The sequence below is a fragment of the Mesoplodon mirus genome (genome assembly GCF_964341445.2).
Source record: "Mesoplodon mirus genome assembly, chromosome: 3".
In the NCBI taxonomy this organism is placed as follows: domain Eukaryota; kingdom Metazoa; phylum Chordata; class Mammalia; order Artiodactyla; family Ziphiidae; genus Mesoplodon; species Mesoplodon mirus.
In genome coordinates, this window is record NC_138978.1 from 151398878 (window position 1) to 151422038 (window position 23161).

The 23161-nt window shown below is 38.3% G+C and overlaps 1 protein-coding gene across 3 annotated transcripts in view; it reads left to right on the forward strand.

Moving 5' to 3' along the window:
* Positions 1 to 460: 460 nt before the first annotated feature.
* Positions 461 to 23161, forward strand: part of RBBP5 (RB binding protein 5, histone lysine methyltransferase complex subunit) — a 37235-nt gene continuing 14534 nt past the window's right edge. For all 3 annotated transcript variants that reach the window (XM_082615020.1, XM_082615021.1, XM_082615019.1), the window contains exons 1-5: positions 461 to 595; positions 13264 to 13289; positions 14131 to 14303; positions 21961 to 22101; positions 22905 to 23067. In XM_082615020.1, coding sequence (XP_082471146.1) covers positions 577 to 595; positions 13264 to 13289; positions 14131 to 14303; positions 21961 to 22101; positions 22905 to 23067 — 522 coding nt within the window. In that variant the 5' untranslated portion in view covers positions 461 to 576. The remainder of the gene's footprint in view (positions 596 to 13263; positions 13290 to 14130; positions 14304 to 21960; positions 22102 to 22904; positions 23068 to 23161) is intronic.

A 23161-nucleotide genomic window follows, 5' to 3' on the forward strand; every position in this document is an offset into this window, starting at 1 on the left:
CTCACGAGACTGAGACAGATAACACGATAACTAGGCTACATACAGGGCGAGTACCGCCTTGCCGCGTACAGCTGCGCTCCACACTCGAGCTCTGGGACCGACCTTTCCTGTTGTGCAACTTCAGACACTCGGCCGGAACCCTTCCGGCGGCATCTGAGGCAGCCCGCCCGGACAACGCCGCTGAACGCACAACACGGGAAGGATTAGTAGTCTAACTATGTGCCTAAACTCTCTAGCTCACTTACATGATCCGAGAGAAAACAGCCCCAAATTCTTGCACCTAAAAGAAAACCTGAGTGACGATAGCATTTTTATCCATTAAAAAATATCATAGTCAAGTGATTCCGAGAGAGTTTTTTCTTCTTTTTGGTTAGGCAGATATATGGACAGCCTACTTGAAAGAACAAGGAAGGCGAGGGAAGAAAGCGGAAGCCGTGGGGTCTTCTAAACCAGAAAGTCTCCGGAGCTTGCGCCAGGCTGTTTGCGGCGCCCCTCAGTTAGACGCCGGGTTTGGAAGCGGGCGGGAGAGAAGGTGTCGTTGCTGGAGCTGAGACCAGACGGCCAGAGTCCTCAGGGATGAACCTCGAGTTACTGGGTGAGGAGGACTATGGCTGCTTCTTAGAGAACCTTTTGCTTCTGGAAAGGAGGGAACCTAGGCGGAGGGGACTCAGGCTGCAACATTAGGGACACAGTTCTAGATGCATGTTTGGGCGCCTTGGTATGGAGCAGCAACAGGGAGAGGAAGCCTAGCTTCTGCCTGAGCGGAATGCATTGCTTTTCCCGAGGCCACTTTGCAGTTCAATTGTGAAGCGTTAGGGAGAGATAGTTTGTGACTTAGTTTCGATTACAAGGATCACAGGTGCTGAAGTAGCCCAGAGCAGGCAGGACCAGAGTTACTGGGGAAGGAATCTGAGGAAGTGAGGCTTGAGGTAAATAAAGCTTTGAACACTTGTCAGGGTTTTGGGTGGGACGTGGGGTTTTGAAGAAACAAGGGGTGCCTAAGGAGGGGAACGTGTTTATCTTCTAGTACAAGTCCCTCATTGAATAAATTTAAAAAGGCTCAGAGGGTACTGACTTGAAGGCACTAAGCAAGTAAATGGTATAGTTGGCATGTAGTTGGCACTGGAATCCAGTTACCTTGACTTTCTACTTAAGGTCTTTATCAGGGACGGTGTGTAAAACACTGAGGGGTGAACTACAAGGCAGTTTCCTTTTGTCACCCTCTCTGATTCATTTCCTCCTTACCCTTTACCCAAGTTGTTTATAAACTGTTGGTTCTTCTGGGTTTTCATTAGGTGATATTTAGCATCGTAGCCTAAGGATGTCTGAGGTTTTCAAGAACTAAGCGACTTGTTATTTTCAGTGGTTGTGTTTCTCTTTAAAAAAGTTCAATTCAGAAGATATACTGGCAGTCTTAAAGACTGTAAAGCTATTTAAGGAATGGTCTTTGCTTTTAACGAGCTTTTTGTTAAGTGTGGAGAATAAGGTGTTTATGTAAATGGCCATACTATATTGCAGAACGTAGGTCACCCTTTTTTAAAAAAATTTACTTTTTGTACAGTAAGTTCTTATTAGTTATCTGTTTTATACATATTAGTGTATATATGGCCAGCCTTAAAGAGTCTTTACTAAGGGCTAAGAACATTTGGAACAGGGAGTGAATATCTTTGGGGCAGGGGAAGAAAGGTAATCAAGAAAGAACAAAAACAAAAAAAAAAACCAAACCTGTGGAGGACTTGGAGTTTTGAGTGGATATTTAAGATTGGTAAAATATTGACAGACTGAAGTATGAAGATATTGGAAGGAGTGTTTATTAGGAATACGTTTGAGCTAAGACATCAGTGAGATGAGTCCTAAAGATATTTTCCGGCTTGGCCAGGTTGTGGGTACTGTGACTAAGGAGAGGGCCAAGAGATGGGGTTGGTACCATCTACTCCTTGGAGGCTTTTGAATACCCAGCTGAAAAGCTGTGCTTTTTAAGGAAAGTAGAGCAGATCCATTGAAGGGTTTTGACCTGGTAAGTAACTCAATCAGAGCTGTGATTTTTTTTTTTTTTAAAGATTTATCTGACAGCAGTGTGTAGTTGAGTCTGTCAATTTGGAGGGCTAGAGTAGATGAGGGATAAAGAAGGTCTGAACTAGAAAATGGAAAGAACAGACATTGAGAAGGTAGGGCTGACAATTTGAAAACTGACTACATATGATGGTAGTGGCGCTGGTGGTGAGGAAGAGAGTGAAGTGAAAAATGATGGGAACTGTGATGGTGCTGTTCATAAACATTTAAGGACATTTGGAAAAGACAGTTAGCATTGGGTATGTTGAGTGTGGGCCTGTGGTTCAGGAGATGGGTTTGGATTTATGAGAGAGACGTGTAACCTTCCTACAGGTGGGCTAGTCAAAACCTTGTGAGGAGGGCTTCCCTGGTGGCGCAGTGGTTGAGAGTCCGCCTGCCGATGCAGGGGACACGGGTTCGTGCCTCGGTCTGGGAAGATCCCACATGCCGCGGAGCGGCTGGGCCCGTGAGCCATGGCCGCTGAGCCTGCGGTGGGGGGGGGAGAAAAAAAAAAAAAAACCCTTGTGAGGAGATGATAAGACCCAGGGAGAAAGTGGGAGGGGAAGAAAAGAAAACTGCTGAGGACAGAATCTTGGACAGTCATCTATATTTAGGGAATAAGAGGAGGAATAAATGATAATATATCAACTAACAGTTACATAGTACTTACTATGAGCTAGGCCTATTTTCAAGTGCTTTTCATATATTTATTCATGTAGAGGTAGAAGAGAGTGCAGGTTGGTGTGGTGTCTTCCATAGAAGCAGTTGTAGAGCAGTTGAGGCTAAGAGCTGAGAAAGGGCTACTCTACTTAGTTCGTGGGCAACTTAGTTCTTGGACATCTTGGGGCTCCTTAGCAACTTGAACAGAAGCTGGGTTACAATGATTTTAGGAAGATGTGTGAGGTGGACTGGAGGCAAAGGGTTGATCCTTATTTTTAAAAACTTAACTATGGAGGAAAGGTGATAGATAGGCTCATACCTTGAAAGAAAGAGCAGATGGGAAAGATTTTCCTTGTATGATACAGAAGATTCATATGGGTAAAACTTAGGAAGCGATATTTAGCATTGGAAGGTTAGACAATTTAAAAGAAGGCTGGCTGGATTCAAAAGATACAAATCTCTATGGGAATGACTTGAGTTTTACAGCGAGAAAGTTAATTATTGCAGATATAAAGGAGGAAGGAACAGAAGTAATGTGATTGTGGGAGCATACTAAACCGTATCTGGCCAGATAAAGGAAAGGAATGATAATGTGTTCTTAATGTGGACACTCAAATGCTTTTACCTGTGCAACCACTTTCTGAGCCCTTGCTGTGTATTAGGCAGTAGGCACTGGAGGTAAAAGTTAATAAGAGTTTTTCAAACTTACTTTTGCTACAGCTCATAGTAAGAAATGTATTTTCTATCACAGTCCATTATATATATACATACACATATAACTGTTTCTGAAAATGATACTAATTGTTGTTATGCTCAGTGTCCTCTGATATCTTCTGATCTATTAAAAAAACTTGTATGGTATGGCTCACCGAATGATTTATCCATTTGTGGTGGATTGGCTCCTAATGTTTGATAAACACTGAAATGTGATACAGTTTTTGCCCTGGATAAATACATAAAACTAGGAGGATAGGGGCATAAACAAATAACTATGAAATGGAACCACAGTAAATAGTGGGAACCCCATTATGGGAATCCAGCTGAAAGAGCAATTAATTCTGCATTGTTGGGGTTGGCAGTAGAATTTGGGGATGACGTTATAGAGGAAGTGCCATTTAACGCAGACAGTAAACATGGAGGAGGATTTTTCCAGAGGGACAAATGGAGAAGGTAATTACCAGTGCAGAGAACAGTAGGGGCAAACATTCTGAGGCATGAACATGTGATATATATTCTGGAAATGGTTAGCAGTTTACAGCTGGTGCTTAGGGTGGATTATGCAAGTTTCTGTCCCAGGTGCTAATGGGGAGTTAGTCAAAGATAAAATGGAAAATACTGGTTGGGGCCAGATTATTGCTTTTTAAAATTATACTTAGAAGTTCAGCATATTGTTTAACAAGGGAGATTTTTGAGCAGGTAAGTGACATGATGAGATTTGGGGCTTAGAAAGTTGGCTGTAGCAGCTTTCTTAAGGATTGATGCGGGAGGCCAGACTGGAGCCAAGGAAATATAGTAATTATGGTAGCGATGGCATCAGATTGGGGTGTGGTAAGATGAGTTATTTAGCCACCTGCAAGTTGCATTTCTCTAAAAAGAAATGCTGCGGATTGTGTCATCACCTGTTAGATTGAGGAAGTGGAATGGAAACTGCTACTCTGGACCTAACTGTTACAGTAGGGAGGAATTGGTTGGCAAGTCGAACATACTTCCACTGGGACAAAAGGACCACGAAATTTTAGAGTTCATGGTAACCAAGTTTTTAAGGAGGTGGATGTTCAGCAATTTAGAGAATAGATATTATTCCAAGACCTAGAAAGCTAAAAGGCAGTTTGGAGAAAGGGTCCTAACTGGGAAAAAAGGAGGAGGCACCTGAGGGAACTGGTGTGCTTGCACTGAAAGCAGTCTAAACTCAGATTCCAAAAAGGCACGTACAAAAGAAGGGCACGTTGCTGAAGGTAAATATATGAGGGTGGCACTAGCTTTTAAGAATAGTGTCAGGAAAGCTAATGTGACTGAAGGCAAAGATTGTAAAAATGAGGCAACTAGAAAGGGTTTTTAACATTATGTGGAGTGCTAAGAGCAAAGAAGTTTCCTGCTTGGTTGGGCTGGATGGTGTAATACCAAAATTATTCATTCAACACTCAACAAATATCTTTCATGTGCCTACTCTGGGCTTTTATAGTTTATAGGCAAAAGGGAAGTGGAATACTTCTTTTTTTTGAATTTTATTTTATAAATTGTTTTATACAGCAGGTTATTAGTTGTCCATTTTATACAAATTAGTGTATACATGTCAATCCCAATCTCCCAATTCATCACACCACCACCCCACGCCGCTTTCCCCGCTTGGTGTCCATACGTTTGTTCTCTACATCTGTGTCGCTGTTTCTGCCCTGCAAACCAGTTCATCTGTACCATTTTTCTAGGTTCCACATATATGCATTAATATACAATATTTGTTCTTCTCTTTCTGACTTACTTCACTCTGTATGACAGTCTCTAGGTCCATTCACGTCTCTACAAATGACCCAATTTCATTCCTTTTTATGGCTGAGTAATATTCCATTGTATATATGTACCACATCTTCTTTATCCATTTGTCTGTCGATGGGCATTTAGGTTGTTTCCATGAGGAATGCTTCTTATTTTTCTTTTGCCTTCTCTGGGGAAAAGGATTTTTGTTTGTTTGTTTGTTTTTGAACAAATAAAGTGATCATTGGTTATTGCCAAGAAGAGTCCTCAATAGGTAGAGATTTTAGGTGGGTCACTTAGCTCACTTCTCTTGGTCGAATTATATTCCTTGGCCTTGAAGGAACTTGGCATATGAAATAATGTCGGTGATCTTTGAGATTTGGGGAGAGAAAAGAAGACATGCTGAAAGAAAGAAGATGGGCAGAATTTTGACTATTTTCAATAAAGGGCAGATGTGTTTTGCAAATCATAGACTAGTAACCTTGAGGTCAAATTTGGGCAAGATTATAGAGGCTTTTTAGTGCAGTTATAGTTAAGAGTAGGGTTTCTTAGTCGGGTTCCAGTTTTGCCAGTTTTTAACTGTCAGTTTGGGGATAACCTTTAATCCTAACTTTCTTATCTGTGAAATGGGAGTATGATAGTACTCAATAGTGCATTGAGAGGATCAAATGAGACAGTATGTAGAAGACCTTAGTATGGAGTCTGACACATAAGCATTCAGTAAGCGGTAGCTGCTAATGATAAATGCAGGCTTGAGCACTTCAAAGAAATGATAAGCCAGCTTGAGCTTAAGTCTAGAAAACTCATTAAAGTTCTTTAAATTCATGCTTTTCAAATTAACATGTACAGTACATATTTAGCACAACAGTGGAAACAATACAAATATGCATACAGAAAAAATTGCCTTTTTCCTCCTTTCCAAATGGTAACTGTCGGAATTTATCCTTTTATACCTTTTCCTTGGTCATATAAGTATACTTAAATACAATTTGTAAGGGCTTTGTTTTTGCTTTTTTACAGAAATAGAACTTTTTATACACATTTTTTGCAACTTGCTTTCTTCACTTAATGCTACGAGATACTATTCCTACACATTAGGAGATAATAGAACTAATGATTTTTAATGCGTTCATGTAGATACACACTCATGATATCAAATTTTAACTTAACTGTAAATGCTTTTTTATTTTTTTTATTTTTTGGCTGTGCCGTGCAGCTTGTGGGATCTTCGTTCTCTGATCAGGGATTGAACCTGTGCCCTCTGCGTGGAAGCATGGAGTCCTAACCACTGGACTGCCAGGGAATTCCCTATAAATGTTTTTTTAAAAAAAGTGTTCTTTTTTTCCCTTGCCTCCTCCATTCTTTGTTGTTAATCCCATGTATCTCCTTCCATATTTTTATCTATGCCTATATGTGTGTGTGTGTATATACATATGTTAACAAAAAAATGAGATATACACTTTGTGTCTTGCTTTTTTTCACTTAAGTAACACCAATAAAAATTTTGAAGAGAATTAGTGTAATTTATCCATATTTGAATACCACAATTTTTTCATCCATTACACTAATAATGGGTATTTACCTTGTTTCCAATGCAGGGGGGTGGTTCTTTTTTTTTTTTTTTTTTTTTTGCCACCAAGAACAATAGTTTAAATACCCTTGTTCTTACGTCCCATTGTTGTGTTTACATCTATGGAGATTAGGTTTCCAATTGTAGGATTACTGAGATGAGGACTATGTATATTTTTGCTTTTAATAGATGCTGTCAGATTCCTTTTCCAAACGGCTGTAACAGTTCCCATTTTTATAGGCAATATCCCTTCCCCCCTAGCAGGTGTTCTCTCTAAATTTTCCTGTCTGATGGATGAAAGTGGCATCTCATTTTTCATTTGATTTACATTTCTCTGAATTTGATGTTTTCCTTTGTTTAGAGGCCATCTCATTTTGTTCTTCTGTGACTTGTTTATTCATATTCTTTATCTTTTCTTTTTGATCATTTTTCTTTATTGGTGTATAGACTTGCTTTATAGTATAGATGTCAACTCCTGTCTGTCATCTGCATTGCCAGTTTTTTTAAAATCTTTTGACTGTTTATGGGAACTTGTGCCATGCAAAATGTTCCAGTTTTTATATAATCAAATGTATTTCTCTTTTCTTTCGGTTTTCCTAACTTGGTTAAGGTCTTCCCCACCCTAGATTATACATGGGATCTCCTAGGTTTTCTTTGAAGATTTTTGATTTTAAAAAATCATTAATTTACCTGAAATTTATTTTTATATGTGGTATGAGAGAGGAACTGGAACTATTTTTTTCTTTCAGGTGGATAGTCAGTTGTCCATCCCTATATATTAAATAAATTCCCACTAAATTTAAATGTTATCTTTATCATATATCAGCAACGTTACAGTACATTTAGATTTTTTTTTTAACATTTGTCTTTAATCCATCTGGAATTTCATAAAATTTACTAGGTTTTGGAGAAAGCCATTAAGCTTTCCCACCCCAGAATGTAGATTGTCTTTTCACTTATTCATATTTTACGGCCTTAACTAAGATTTTATAGTTTTCTTCTTCATACATGGCATGTCTTTCTTATTACATTTTTTCCTTAAATATTTATGTTTGTAGCCATTGTGAATGGAATTTTCCCCTTCATTTTCATTTCTGGATATTAATTGCTAATCTAAAGAAAAGCTGTTAATGTTTGAATGTTTTTCTTGTATCAAACCACCTTGCCTTATTTTCTTATTAATTTGGGTGGTTTGTTTTTTTTTTTTTCGGTACGCGGGCCTCTCACTGTTGTGGCCTCTCCCGTTGCGGAGCACAGGCTCTGGACACGCAGGCTCAACGGCCATTGGCTCACGGGTCCAGCCTCTCTGCAGCATGCAGGATCTTCCCGGACCGGGGCATGAACCCGTGTCCCCTGCATCGGCAGGCGGACTCTCAACCACTGCGCCACCAGGGAAGCCCTTGGGTGGTTTTTAAAATTAGAATTTCTGTGTTTTCTAGGTATTCAGTGTTATCAGCAAAAGAAATAGTTTTATCTCTTATAGTCAATGTTTAAACCAATTATTTCATTTTCTTATTCCATTGGCTGGAACCTCCAAGAGGAATATTAACTAATAATGGTGATATATCCCTTTCTAGTTGCTGATGCTAATTGAAATGGTTTTAATATTTCACCTTTTAGAATGATAATTGTTGTGTTTTTGGTTAATAGTTTTTATCATTTATTGTAGTCTTCTATTAGATTTGGCTGTTATTAGAATGAGCTATTGAGTTTTAGCAAATTTGTTTTTTCAGCATCTATTCATAGGATTGTATGGCTCTTAAACATTCTTGTCCAAGGATATATTGAATACAATTAGAGTGCATTGTGCTATTGCTTGTTCCTTTGGAACGAGTTTGGAGTAGGCCGTTTTTTTTTCCCCCTTGCTATTCCATTATGCCTTCTTACATGGTAGAATAATAAACTCCAGATTTTTTGTGTTTAGAATTTGGTTATACTTATATACACTGCTAGAAATTACTTTTCATTTCTGCAGAATCTAGAGGTGAAATACCCTGTAATCTTTGTGTTCTTTTGTTTTTTTTTTAAGAATCAATTTATTTTTTGTTGCATTGGGTCTTTGTTGCTGCATGCGGGCTTTCTCTAGTTGCGGAGAGTGGGGGGGCTACTCTTTGTTGCGGTGCACAGGCTTCTCATTGCTTTGGCTTCTCTTGTTGCAGAGCCCGGGCTCCAGGCGTGCAGGCTTCAGTAGTTGTGGCACGCACGCTCAGTAGTTGTGGCTCGTGGGCTCTAGAGCGCAGGCTCAGTAGTTGTGGTACACAGGCATAGTTTCTCCACAACATGTGGGATCTTCGTGGACCAGGGATCGAACCCATGTCCCCTGCATTGGCAAGCAGATTCTTAACCACTGTGCCACTAGGGAAGTCCCACTATTTATATTCTTTTTTTTTTTTTTTTTTTTTTTGCGGTACGTGGGCCTCTCACTGATGTGGCCTCTCCCGTTGCGGAGCACAGGCTCCGGACGCGCAGGCTCAGCGGCCATGGCTCACGGGCCTATCCGCTCTGCGGCATGTGGGATCTTCCCAGACTGGGGCACGAACCCGTATCCCCTGCATCGGCAGGCGGACTCTCAACCACTGCGCCACCAGGGAAGCCCTATTTATATTCTTAAGTGAAAGAGACTCTTGTTTTCTTTTTGTATCATCTTATCAGGTTTTGGTATCAGCTATGTTGGCTTTATAAAACACGAATACATATTTTTTTCTGCTCAGAAATAGCTTGAATAACATAGTAATTACCTGCACCTTGAGATTTAGGAGAAATTGCTCATAAAACCATACGGGCCTGCTGTCCTTTTTTTTATAATTAAACATTTTTTAAAAATTTCAATGGTAGGTCTTTAACAACCTTTCAATGTGTTTTTTCCTCATTGACCCAGTCAAGGACTTTTCTTCTGTAATCAGTTTTGGAAATGTGTCATTCATGTTTTTTGAATTATCAAGTATATTATGAAGTTAAATCCGACCAGGGTTTATTTCTCTTTGTCAGCTACATTTGGGTATCTTTTTTCCCCCTTTCATGGTCTTTAGAACCAAGCCTAAGAATCTAACTGTAACAAAATGTTAAATGTTAGATGATGGGTGGTTAGATGGTGGGAGGATAGAGAATATAAAAGTGGCCTTGAACATCTAGGGGAAGAGGCCTTGTGCTACCATAACCCTTCTTGACAGCATTCTTGCTCAGACTCTTCGACCAAAGTGGCCCAGACGAGCTTAGTCTTTTTTTTTTTTTTTGCGGTACATGGGCCTCTCACTGTTGTGGCCTCTCCCTTTGCGGAGCACAGGCTCCGGACACACAGGCTCAGCAGCCATGGCTCACGGGCCCAGCCGCTCCGTGGCATGTGGGATCCTCCCGGACCAGGGCACGAACCCGTGTCCCCTGCATCGGCAGGCGGACTCTCAGCCTCTGCGCCACCAGGGAAGCACAGAGCTTAGTCTTTTTTATACACACTTTTTCTTTGTGTTCCTTTAAACTTCTTGTTATAATCCTGTTAACTAGGATGACCCCTCCAAAAAAGGGGGAAAAAAAAACCCAACACCTAAAACATAAAACAAAAATACAAAATCAGGGGCTTCCCTGGTGGCGTGGTGGTTGAGAGTCCGCCTGCCGATGCAGGGGACACGGGTTCGTGCCCCGGTCCGGGAGGATCCCACATGCCGCGGAGCGGCTGGGCCCGTGAGCCATGGCCGCTGAGCCTGCACGTCCGGAGCCTGTGCTCCGCGGCGGGAGAGGCCACAGTGGTGAGAGGCCTGCGTATCGCAAAAAACAAACAAAAAAAACCACAAAAAAGTACAAAATCAGGGGTAATCTGTGTTGAAGGGTAATCATACATTAAAATGGTCCCAGGATTCTGGATTCTCTCAGAATCTTTTTGTTGTTGCTTTTTTGGCCACACTGCGCAGCATGCCGGATCTCAGTTCTCTGAACAGGGATCGAAACTGTGCCCTCTTCAGTGGAAGCTCAGAGTCCTAACCACTGGACGCCCAGGGAGTTCCTCTCAGAACTTTAAATATGGCTTTCCCATCTCTGAACACAGCAAGTCATACTCTCCTCCTTCCTGAGTACTTCATATTTTTAGGTTGTGGTTTTTTGTTTTGTTTTTAATTTTTCAATGAATACTCCTTTTTTCTCTCAATCATGTGAATATAGATCTATATTATTGCTTTGGAAATATATATATTTTGTTAATAATACATATTATAATACATATATTACATATAATACATATAATATGTGTAGTATTTTGTTTAAAGAACAAACTCTAAATATGTTAATGTTTGTGTAAGCATATAGAAATATGGAAGCTTTTACCTTAGTAAGTGGGTCGCAGGGAGGAAACTGTCATTTTTTAATTACACATATGTGTATTACCTACATGTATGACTTTAGTAATTTTCAAAAGGTTCTTTCAGAATAACCTATCTTAATCTGGTTTCAGCTTTTCATTTCATTCTTCTCTTTAGTATTTGAATGCAATCAGACACTGAAGTCTGGTGCACATTAGAGAAACCAAAATAATTGCCTTTTGCGGGGGGGCAATTATTCATCATTGTTTTCATCTTTCTTTTAGTTTTCTTAACTTTAGGGCCTGTATTTCTTCTGATTAGTTTTAATGTTTTCACTGTTTTGATTTCTATTAATTTTTATAAAGGACAAAATGTAATAAAACTGGTTTTCAGACTTTTTTTAAAAGTCAAATGTCTTTTTAAAAAAAATTAAAGTACATTGATTTACAGTATTATGTTAGTTTCAGGTGTATGACATAGTGATTCAATATTTTTGTAGATTATACTCCATTTAAAGTTAGTATAAAGTATTGGCTATATTCCCCATGCTGTACAGTATATCCTTATAGCTTATTTATTTTATACATAGTAGTTTGTACCTCTTAATCCTCTATCCCTGTATTGCCCCTCCCCCTCCCCTTTCTCCACTGGTAACCATGAGTTTGTTCTCTATATCTGTGAATGTATTTCAGTTTTGTTACATTCTTTCATTTGTTTTATTTTTTAGATTCCACATGTAAGTGGTGACATATAGTATTTGTCTTTCTCTGACTTATTTCACTAAGTATAATACCCTCCAGATTGATCCATGTTGTTGCAAATGGCAAAATTTTATTCTTTTTTATGGCTGAGAAATATTTTATTTATATAAATATTCATAGTTATATAAATATTCATATATATACACATACTCTATATCTTCTTTACCCATTCATCTGTTGATGGACACTTAGCTTGCTTCCACATCTTGGCTCTTGTAAATAATGCTGCTGTTAACGTTCAGGTGCATGTATCTTTTTGAGTTAGTATTTTCATTTTCTTCGAATATATACTCAGGAGTGGAATTGCTGGATCATATGTTAAAAAACTAAAAATAGTAAACTTATTTTTTAGATGAAATCTTATTTGGATGTCCTAAATGTAAAACAGCTTCCTTGGATCTGTAGTTCTCAGAGTATAGTTTAAATATCATGCTAATAAAATGTTTAGGTAATAACATAAGTAAATACTGATAAAGATGTTGCTACTGCATTAAACTTCTAAACATTAAACTTCTGACAAGCAGGCAGTATCGTACTATAGCTCAAAATGTTTATCACTAATGTATAAATACCAAATTTAATATAGGAAAAGTATTCCAGGGATGTCTGTACTAAAATGTTATTTGTTTAAGAAATTAATACAGGGCTTCCCTGGTGGCGCAGTGGTTGAGAGTCCGCCTGCCGATGCAGGGGATACGGGTTCATGCCCCGGTCTGGGAGGATCCCACATGCCGCGGAGCGGCTGGGCCCGTGAGCCATGGCCGCTGGGCCTGCGCGTCCGGAGCCTGTGCTCTGCGGCAGGGGTGGCCACGGCAGTGAGAGGCCCGCGTACCGAAAAAAAAAAAAAAAAAAAAGAAATTAATACAGAGAATTGTGTGTTTAACCAACTACCAGATTATGTTACAGCCTAAGTGCTATTATTAGGAAGGGAACCCTGTTGGTTGGCTGCTCTTAATAAAGGTTTTAAGAGAGTAGTTGGGATTTAAGATAAGTTGACTGATTTGATTTTTTAAAGTTTGTTACATAAAAATAACCGTAAAAACACCCTATTACATGTTTACATTAATAACGTTTTTATGAAAAATAACTTTTCCAAAACAAAACTTATTTAGTGAGAAGAGTGGCATTGTTTTGCATTTTTACAAATCTCTTTAATGTTTGCCTAAATATCAATAGAAGTTGGCTGGATTCTGCATTCATACTGTTTCAGTATCACAGCTCGTATAGCCTCAGGAGAACTCATCTGTAAACTTGTGAAATAATGAGAGTAAAAAGGCACATACCATCTTGGTGTGATAATGAAAATAGGTGTGACCTCATGGAGTCCCTGAAAGGGCGCCAGTTCTCCATCCACACTTTGCAAGCCACTGCTGTACACTGTTTGTGAGCCGTAGTTGTGAGCTGTAGGATTCCTGGTATGTTGCACATGTTCCATCAACTTTCTTCCTTTGCTTTGTTGCAGAGTCCTTTGGGCAGAATTATCCAGAGGTAAGAGTATTGTATTGTGATTTTAGAAAATGGTAACTCCCTAGCTTTTATGTTTGAGTGGAAACTACGTTTTCATCTTTTTTTTTTTTGACAGTAGAAGCATTAAATATGATGATCTTTTGATATAAAAGGCAACTAAATTTTTAATTTTGAGCAGGGGGGGAGATAGATAGGCAATGTTGGCTGGAAATTTCAACATAATGTTGTAAATCTTACAGTTCATTTCCCTTTAAATTAAAAAAATACTTTTGATTGAAGCATTTTTCACAAACAGTACTGTCACCTTCATGTAAATTTTTTTTCTGTGTGCTTTTATAGTTTTGATCAGTGTTTTTGCATAGTAATAATCAATACGTATGCTATAAGTGTGCTTTACATGTAAAAATATTTTGTAATACTTGGAGTGTGTTTAATGTAGTCATGATTATTTTAAATGGCTTGATATTAATATAAATTTATTTGACTTTCCTAATGTTACACACGTTTTTTTTTTTTTTTCTTGGAATAAATTTCAAGAACTATGATTACTTGATCAGTAAGATGACTCTTTTAGTGAATCCTGTTTTATTTTGCCTAATTGCCTTCCAGAGAATTTGTATGAAGTTATAGTAGTAATGCAAGGGATTGGTCACATCTGTTTCTAAAAATTCTCTGTTAGCTTTTATAAATATTTTGCCATTTGGGCTAATTTAATAGATATGAGAACACACATAGAGATTATTTTGGTATACATCATAATTTAAATTCAAGAGAATTATCATAGATGTTAGAGAAACTTTAAGAAATAATTTGGATACCTGGGTATTATTGTCTATATTCTTATGTTCATTTTAATCTTTAGGAAGCTGATGGAACTTTGGATTGTATCAGCATGGCCCTGACTTGCACCTTTAACAGGTGGGGCACACTGCTTGCAGTTGGCTGTAATGATGGCCGAATTGTCATCTGGGATTTCTTGACAAGAGGCATTGCTAAAATAATTAGTGCGCACATTCATCCAGTCTGTTCCTTATGGTAAGGAGTTTTAAAGTTAATGTATTAAATATGAGTTAAGTCGGGGGGATGAACGGTGACTGTGTAGTTGCCAGTCTCATTAGATAAATTTTAATATTTAGAGTCTTAAATATACAGCCATTAGTAACATAATTTCTCATAGCTTATGGAGACCTTGAATCCATGCTGCTTTCAACACCTTTGGGGGACAAATTCATTGTAATATGGATCTGTATCAGGCTCTGTCTGAGGATATTTAAGTACTGAAATGAGACATTTACAGATTGCAGCTGTAGTATATTTGTGATATTGACCTTTCATTTAGAATAAAAAAATCCTGGTTAAGAGGGCAGCTTGGAGGTCAAAGTGTCCAGCCTTGTCCATCTTCTTGAATTGCAGTAGTTTTAGTGATCACAAACATGCCTGTTCCTTCATTGAATTGTAGTTATTAAGGCTTTCCATCAAATATATTGAGCTGAAATCAGGTATTATATAAATCCCATTGATTTCATTCTTATTCTCAGGGACTGTCTGTTTCAGAAAATTTTATTTTGGGGCAGCACTTCTTTTAAATGAACTTGGGACCAAAAACACCTAATCAGATCTAGATTTATTAAACTAACATATTTCCTTTTGTTGAAATATAAGCAGCAGTGGTATTATAAAGCACTGGATTGGGAGGAGGCCTGAATCCCAGTCTAGCTTTGGCCACTAATGAACTGGCAGCTTTGGCCAAAACGTTTCTCTAATACGCAAAATGAGAGAACTGGCCTGTATGATTTCTTAGGTTCTTTCCAGTTCCTTTGCATTTTATTTATTTTTTTATTGTTGTGCTCTTGCAATAAAGATTTAAGTAGATACATACATTTTTATCAGCTTTATTAAGATACATATAATTCACATGCTATAAAATCCACCCAATTAAAATGTACATTTCTTGGGGCTTCCCTGGTGGCGCAGTGGTTGAGAGTCTGCCTGCCGATGCAGGGGACACGGGTTCGTGCCCCGGTCCGGGAAGATCCCCACGTGCCGCAGAGTGGCTGGGCCCCGTGAGCCATGGCCACTGAGCCTGCGCGTCCAGAGCCTGTGCTCCACAACGGGAGAGGCCACAACAGTGAGAGGCCTGCATACCGCAAAAAAAAAAAAAAAAAAAAAAAAGTACATTTCTTGTTTTTTATATATTCAGAGTTGTGCAACGATCATCACAATCTAATTTTAGAACTATCACTAATAATATACATGTATTTTTATTATAAAATAATAATAATTTAGAAAATTATGGAAAATACAGCAAAATAGAGGATAGAAGACTATCTCCCATAGTCTTACCACTCTGATATTACTACTGTAAATATTTTGATTTGTTACTATATATCATTTTTGAAAAGCGTAGGACTTCCCTGGTGGCATGGTGGTTAAGAATCCACCTGCCAATGCAGGGGACACGGGCTTGAGCCCTGGTCTGGGAAGATCCCACATGCCACATAGCAGCAAAGCCCGTGTGCCACAATTACTGAGCCTGCACTCTAGAGCCCATGAGCCAGAACTCCTGAGCCCACGTGCCACAACTAGTGAAGCCCGTGCACTTAGAGCCCGTGCTCCTCAACAAGAGAAGCCACCACAATGAGAAGCCCACGCACCGCAGTGAAGACTAGCCCCCACTTGCGCAACTAGAGAAAGCCTGCGCGCAGCAACGAACACCCAACGCAGCCAAAAATAAAAAATATAAATAAATTAATTAATTTTAAAAATTAAATAAAAAGCATAGTTTGTAAGTGTGCTATGTTTTATTTTATATTTTGGTCTTTTCCCGTCTAACACTGTGACCAGACATTTTCCTGCTTATGTAGCCTTTAAAAACTTTTTTTTAAATGGCTAAATATCTTCTGATAGATAAACCATAATTTACTTAACCATTTTTGTTTCTCTGCTACATAAAGTTTTTCTCTCATACAATCATTTCTTCAGCAAACATTGAACATGAATTATATACCAGATACTGCTTTAGGCATTTACGATTAGGGTTAGGGTTAGGGTTTTGGGGACACAAAAACAAGTAAGGAGAAATTCTTGATTGGTAGGGGGAGGTACATGTGCATACAGCTATATGTACTAAAGCTTTGTAGGTCCTACATAAGAACTATATTTGAGATTTAGTGGAGGCAAAAGTGCAAAGGAGGAAATGATCAATTGTATTGGAGGAGAAGTGTGGTCAGAAAAGGCTTCAAAGATGAGGTAATTTCTAATCTCAAACTTGTAAGATGACTAGGTGTTTGCCAGTTGTATTCCAAGCAGAAGGTGCTGTACAGGCAAAAGCACATCAGCTTGAAACAAGCATGGTAAGATGGGGAACTGCAGGTAGTTCAGATTAGCTGGATTGTGGTATCAGATATGTGACATGGCAACAGCCAAGGTAAACAGGTCCTCATGGAGCACATTGTGTGCCACACTATGAATTTGAGCTTTATCCTGTAGGTACTGTGAAGCCATTAAAAGATTTTAGGAAGGAAAGTGACACAATGAGCTTTTTATTTTAGAAAGATCTCTAGAACAGCATGTGGGAAAGAGATTGAAGGGGACAGTGAATGAAGATAGGATTGCAGTGGCCTAGGCTAGAGCTGATGAGGATAGGTGCAGTAGGAATGGAGCTGAATGGTACAGATGTGAGAAATAGTAGAAATAAGAGGTCTTAAGCATTAATTAGATAAGGGGTGTAAGTGAAGTAGAGAAGTTAAGATGATCCTCAGGTTTCCTGCTTGGCTGAAGATGTTAAATGTAAGATGTGAGGGTGATAACGGTGAATTTGAGATCACGGTTGGGTGTCTCCTGTTGTATTTTATTGCAAATAGTTGTTTTATGAGTATCTTCCCTGGAACATGGTAGGTGCTGTGATAAATGAACCTTGTCTGCCATTTTACTGTAGCTGGTATGTAGTAGGCATTCAGGTACTTGTTGGATGGGTGGTGATATCTTAGTGAACATGCCCAATAGGCATTTGATCTATGTTTTTTCATTAGTGTAGACTTCCAAAAGTATGTTACTGCTAGCTCAAAGGGTTTGAACAATGAGAAATTTTCCCCCTCTCCCCCCAACATTTTAAATCTTTTTATCACAAAACTTGATTATTAAGAACTTTAAAACATTCAAACAATATATGAATATATAGAGGAAAAAACAAAAGCTGTCTACTCCTTAAGGTAAGTAGTATTAGAGTATATGGAATATATCTTTCATCTGTAAGATGTATCTGTCTACCTCAGCATGTATAAAAATACACATACACATATACATGTGTATGTTTTTTTAAAAAGGGAGACATACTATACATTTTGTTTTTTAGCTTGCTCTTCCACTTAGTATATAGTGGATGTTTTTCTGTGTTGATATATGTGTGTGTATATACATATATATATAGTATTGCTTAGTATGTATGCATCATAATTATTTAACTGTTCCCTAATTTTTGGTATATATAAGTATACATGAGAGTTATGATCAGTAGTTATATGCATTTTGCATTTTTCTTTGATTCATCCTCATTTAGTATATAACTTTATGTATTATTTTAATTGTTGTGTAATATTTGAACATGTTAGGGACTAAGAAAATTTCACCAAAGATAAGTTTTGGGTAGGCATGATAGCTGTCTTCAGCTATTAAAGAACTGACATGTGCAAGACAGAAAAATTGACCTAAGGAGAAGAAGCAGGACTAGTAGGTAGTGAATGGGATTTGTAGGGAAACAAATGTTACCTTAGAATAGAGATGAGCTCCCAATCAAAGGTGCCTATGGATGGGATGGACTGCCCAGGAAAGAACTTACCAGTGGGACTGGCCCTGCTTCGGCTTGCTGTCTCTTCATAGGGATACTACAGAAGATATTCAGTCACTGGATAGGGGCCATAGGTAGAACGAAATGATGTTTAAGACTCTAAGATATTAGGCTTAGTAAAGACCTGTCTGTTTTTTGGAAAGAAACAGTATTGTCAGATGTGAGGATGTATGAGAATCCCTAATTCTTGAATTTGTGGAATTTGGAATTGAAGAATATATTGTTAGTTTTAATGGGAAAACCCCTCTTAGTTTCACCTCTGATTATAATTTAATTTCTAAAAATAGATTTCCCTCTATTATAACAGAAATACAAGCCTGCTATGAAAGAAAAAGTTATTAAAATGCAGAGGGTTTAAAGGAAAAATGGAAATATGGCTAACATTCTGTTTTATAGTCAAATTGTGCTAAAATGCTTAGGGGAACAGCAGCAGAAGCTGTCCCTTGTTTCTTGCCATTCCCAATATTCCAATAATGTCCATTCCCAGTGTACTTCCATTCTTTTGGTTTGTTTCTCTTGATATTTGTCTTCATATTTCTAAAGTATTTATGCATATTACTTCTTCTTAGTTTAATTTCAAGAACTTATCCGTGACTTTTTATTACAGTATATGTGAGCTTTATCTCACCCTTTTACCCTCCCATCATCTACTGAAATTGGGTGGACCATTGGCTTTTTTGTTATCAACCCTCAAGTTACAGTATCTGTAGGCATCTTCTTTTTTAGGTTCACATTCTCCAGAAGGATCTTCTAATTGACTGGGAGTGTTCTAGAGGTTGTGTGAGAGAGGCACCTGAGTCCTTTGTATGCAGACTTGAGCTTAGTCCCTCCACATTCACTTCCTCAGTTTACTCCTGCCTTCCTGTGCTGTGAGTTACAAGTCTGGGAATACATTTATCTTGTCTCTAATATAATTAATAGTTTTTGAGCACTTACTGTATTGTACTGAGAGTTTTATATGTATTAATATTAAGTCTCTCAAGAGTCTGCAGGTAGATACTATTATTATTTCCATGTTATAAGTGAGAAAATTGAAGCTCAGAAAAGCTGTATAACTTGCCCAAGACCACACAGCTAGAAGGTTGTAATCTCTAGGCTTGAGCATAAATCTGACCTGAGCCTCTGTTCTTAACTATGGAACTGTGTTGCATCCTCTGAGTTCCTCAGCAGCAACTCCTCATTGCAAAATTTGAATAAAGACTGATTTTGGGTTTCTTTTTCTGTTTGTCTCTTCTGTTTTTCATTTCTCTGTTTTCTCTTTTGCCTTCCTGTGGGTTACTTGAACTATTTTTAGAATTCCATTTTGATTTATCTGTGGTATTTTTTATTCTTTTTTAAAAAAATTTATTTATTTTTGGCTGCACTGGGTCTTTGTTGCTGCTCGCAGGCTTTCTCAATTTGCGACGAGCGAGGGCTACTCTTTGTTGCGGAGCACGGGCTCTAGGTGCGCGGGCTTCAGTAGTTGTAGCATGCAGGCTCAGTAGTTGTGGCTCGAGGGCTCCAGAGCACAGGCTCAGTAGTTGTGGCGCATGGGCCCAGCTGCTCCATGGCATGTGGGATCTTCCCAGACCAGGGCTCGAACCCACGTCCCCTGCATTGGCAGGCGAGATCTCAACCACTGCTCTACCAGGGAAGCCCCTGTAGTATTTTTTAGTGTATTTCTTTGTATAGCTTTTTAATGGTTGCTAGGTATTACATGGTATATACATAACCTATCATAGTCTACTGGTGTTGACATTTTACTAGTTTAAGTGAAGTATAGAAACCTTCCCTTTACATCCCTTTACCCTCCCTTGTTTATAGTATAATTGTCTTAAACATTTCCTTTATGTATATTGATACCTATATAAGTTATAATTTTGGCTTCAAACATCAAAACTCTAGAAAAAAGTATTTAATTTTTTAAAACCCTTTTCATTATTCTTTCTTCCAGATGTTCTAAGATTCCTTCTTTTATTGTTTCCTTTCTGCTTAGAGAACTTCTTCGAGCCTTTCTTTTAGGGTAGATCTGCTGGTGACAAATGCCTTGATTACCCCTTTGTTCTTGAAAGTTAGTCTCTCTGGATGTAGAATTGGGGATGACAGGTCTTTTCCTCCAGTACTTGAAAAACTGTCACTTTCTTTGGACCTTCATGGTTTCTGATGTGAAATCTGCTGTCATGTGAATTGTTGTTCCCCGTAGGTAACCTGTCATTCCTCTTTCTGCTTTCAAGATTTTTTTCTTTGTCTTTAGTTTTCAGAAGTTTGTGTCTTGGAGTGGATTTCTTTGAGCTTATCCTGTTTGAAGTTTGCTTAGCTTCTTGAGGCTGTGTGTTTTATATCTTTTGCCAAATTTGGGAAATTTTCAACCATTATTTTTTTTTCATGTTTATTGGAGTATAATTGCTTTACAATATTGTGTTAGTTTCTGCTGTACAACAAAGTGAATCAGCTATATGTATACATATATTCCCATATCCTCTCTCAACCATTATTTCTTCAAATACTTTTAAACCTTACTCTCTTTCTTCTCTCCTTCCAGGACTCTGATGCCATGGATATTAGATATTAGATCTTTTGTTATAGTCCCACAGGTCCCTGAGGCTCTGTTCATTTTTTTCATTCCATTTTTTCTCCTATTCAGATTGGGAATTTTTTATTCTGTCTTCCTCTTTTCCATTGGCTGCTGAACCCATCTTTCGAGTTTTTTATTTCAGTTTTTATAATTTTCAGTTCTAAAATTCCCATTTGGTTTTTTTCTCTATATTTCTATTTCTTTGCTGAGACTTTTTTTTCCATTTGTTTCAAGCATGTTTGTAATTGCTTGTTGAAACATTTTAATGATGGCTGCATTGAAATCCTTGTCGGATAATACTAACACCTGTGTCATCTGTGTGTTAGTATCTGTTGATTGTCCTTTCCTAGTCCTTTGGCTCTTCTGGAGACTTTTTGTGTGTGTGCCTATTGATGCTAATGGGTTGTTGGCATCTCCGTCACCCGGTCCAGGATATATGAGGCAAAAAGAAAATCTAAGGACCTCACTGCTGTGTCGTTTCTCGTATCCTGTAGTCCCTAGACAGTCTGTCTTCTCTTTACCTTTTTATGTTTGTTTTCTATATAACGTTCAGGATGTTTAACTGTTCTTAGCAGGAGGAATTAATTCCTTCCTTAATTCTTTTCTTAATGATTTTTTTTTTTTTTTTTCTTTTTGCGGTATGCGGGCCTCTCACTGTTGTGGCCTCTCCCGTTGCGGAGCACAGGCTCCGGACGCGCAGGCCCAGCGGCCATGGCTCACGGGCCCAGCCGCTCCGCAGCATGTGGGATCCTCCCAGACCGGGGCACGAACCCACATCCCCTGCATCGGCAGGCGGACTCTCAACCACTGCGCCACCAGGGAGGCCCTTTTCTTAATGATTTTAAATAACAGATACCTATCTGTACTGGTTCAGTTATACTATGATAGTGCTACTTCTGGGACAACTTCAGAAAGCTCAACTACTCCTCCCCCTCCCCCCAAGGGGAAGAAAACCTGTTTTTTATTAAATCAACACTTAAGGGCCAGCTGATTTTATACTTTTTAAAAATGTTCGAGTCTCCCTTTTTTCACTGAGCAACTTGTACTGTTATCTTGAACTGTTAAGAGCTTCTATTACTAGATGTGAAGATGTCATGAAAACATTCTTTTTTATTGCTTAGTTAGGAAAGCTTGTTGCGGATTTGAGTGTATGTTTAAAAAATAAAGAAGAAGAAACGTTGGTGACCCATGCAGTTAGGGCAATAAGTGTGACTCATGCTTTTTTATCTATAAGGGTGATATGATATACTTTAACTTAGAATGTGTGCTAAGTTACCCTTTTTCCTTCTCAGCTGGAGTCGAGATGGTCATAAGCTCGTGAGTGCTTCCACTGATAACATAGTGTCACAGTGGGATGTCCTTTCAGGCGACTGCGACCAGAGGTTTCGATTCCCTTCACCCATCTTAAAAGTCCAGTATCATCCGCGAGATCAGTATGTTTAATCTGTGCTATTCTCTCCTGGGGTGGGTCTAATTCTATCTCCAGGCTCATGACTATTTCAGTTTAAGGTCTTAGGATGCAAAAGCCCACATGTCTTCAAACCTCTTCTATATAAAATAATCTTTCCAGATTATCTGGATCTAGTGAATAGATTTTAAAGAGACTGTTGTAGTATATAATTAAAAACTGGCCTATATTAATTAAGACTTCAGAAATGGGCAAAGGTAGAAATAAGTATAATAACTGTTCTTTACCTGGAGTTTTCCTCCAATTTGAATTTCTTTAGTAGGGGAAACAGTTCATTATGAAAACTATATTTAAGAAAAAGAGTTACCCATCATTCTATTACTGAGATATAACCATTTTCATTTCTCTAGGTTTTCTTTTAGTCAAGTTCTCTTTAAGTATAAAGCTTATTGTATAGTGCTTCATAACTCACAAAGCACTTACTAGCTCACAAAGCATTTGTCTATTAGATGTACACAGATATGTATTTTTACATAGTTTTAATTGGTATTTTGCCTTTCACTTTATTTCATACATATTTTACCAGTTTGCTACATCTTCATATTTATTTTTAATAATTACATTTTATCTTGTCAAGGTAAGATCTCATAACTTTACTCAGTCATTTCCCTATTCTTAGGAATTTAGAGTTTAGGCTTTTTCACTATTTTAAATATGCTTGGGCTGGGAGAGTTGATGAGCTAGTAGATAGGAATTACAGAAAAGAGAAGAGAGTCAGCCTTCTGATATCATAGCAACAGCCAATGTACTATTCATATTTTTAAACAGGAACAAGGTTCTCGTGTGTCCCATGAAATCTGCTCCTGTCATGTTGACCCTTTCAGATTCCAAACATGTTGTTCTGCCCGTAGACGATGACTCCGATTTGAACGTGGTTGCATCTTTTGATAGGCGAGGAGAATATATCTATACAGGAAATGCAAAAGGCAAGGTAAGCGTAGAAGCTTAGAAGCTGGTGAAGTATGCATCAGTCATCCTGTGCATTGGCTCATTTCATGTTTGCTTGTTCTTTCTTTGAAATTTCT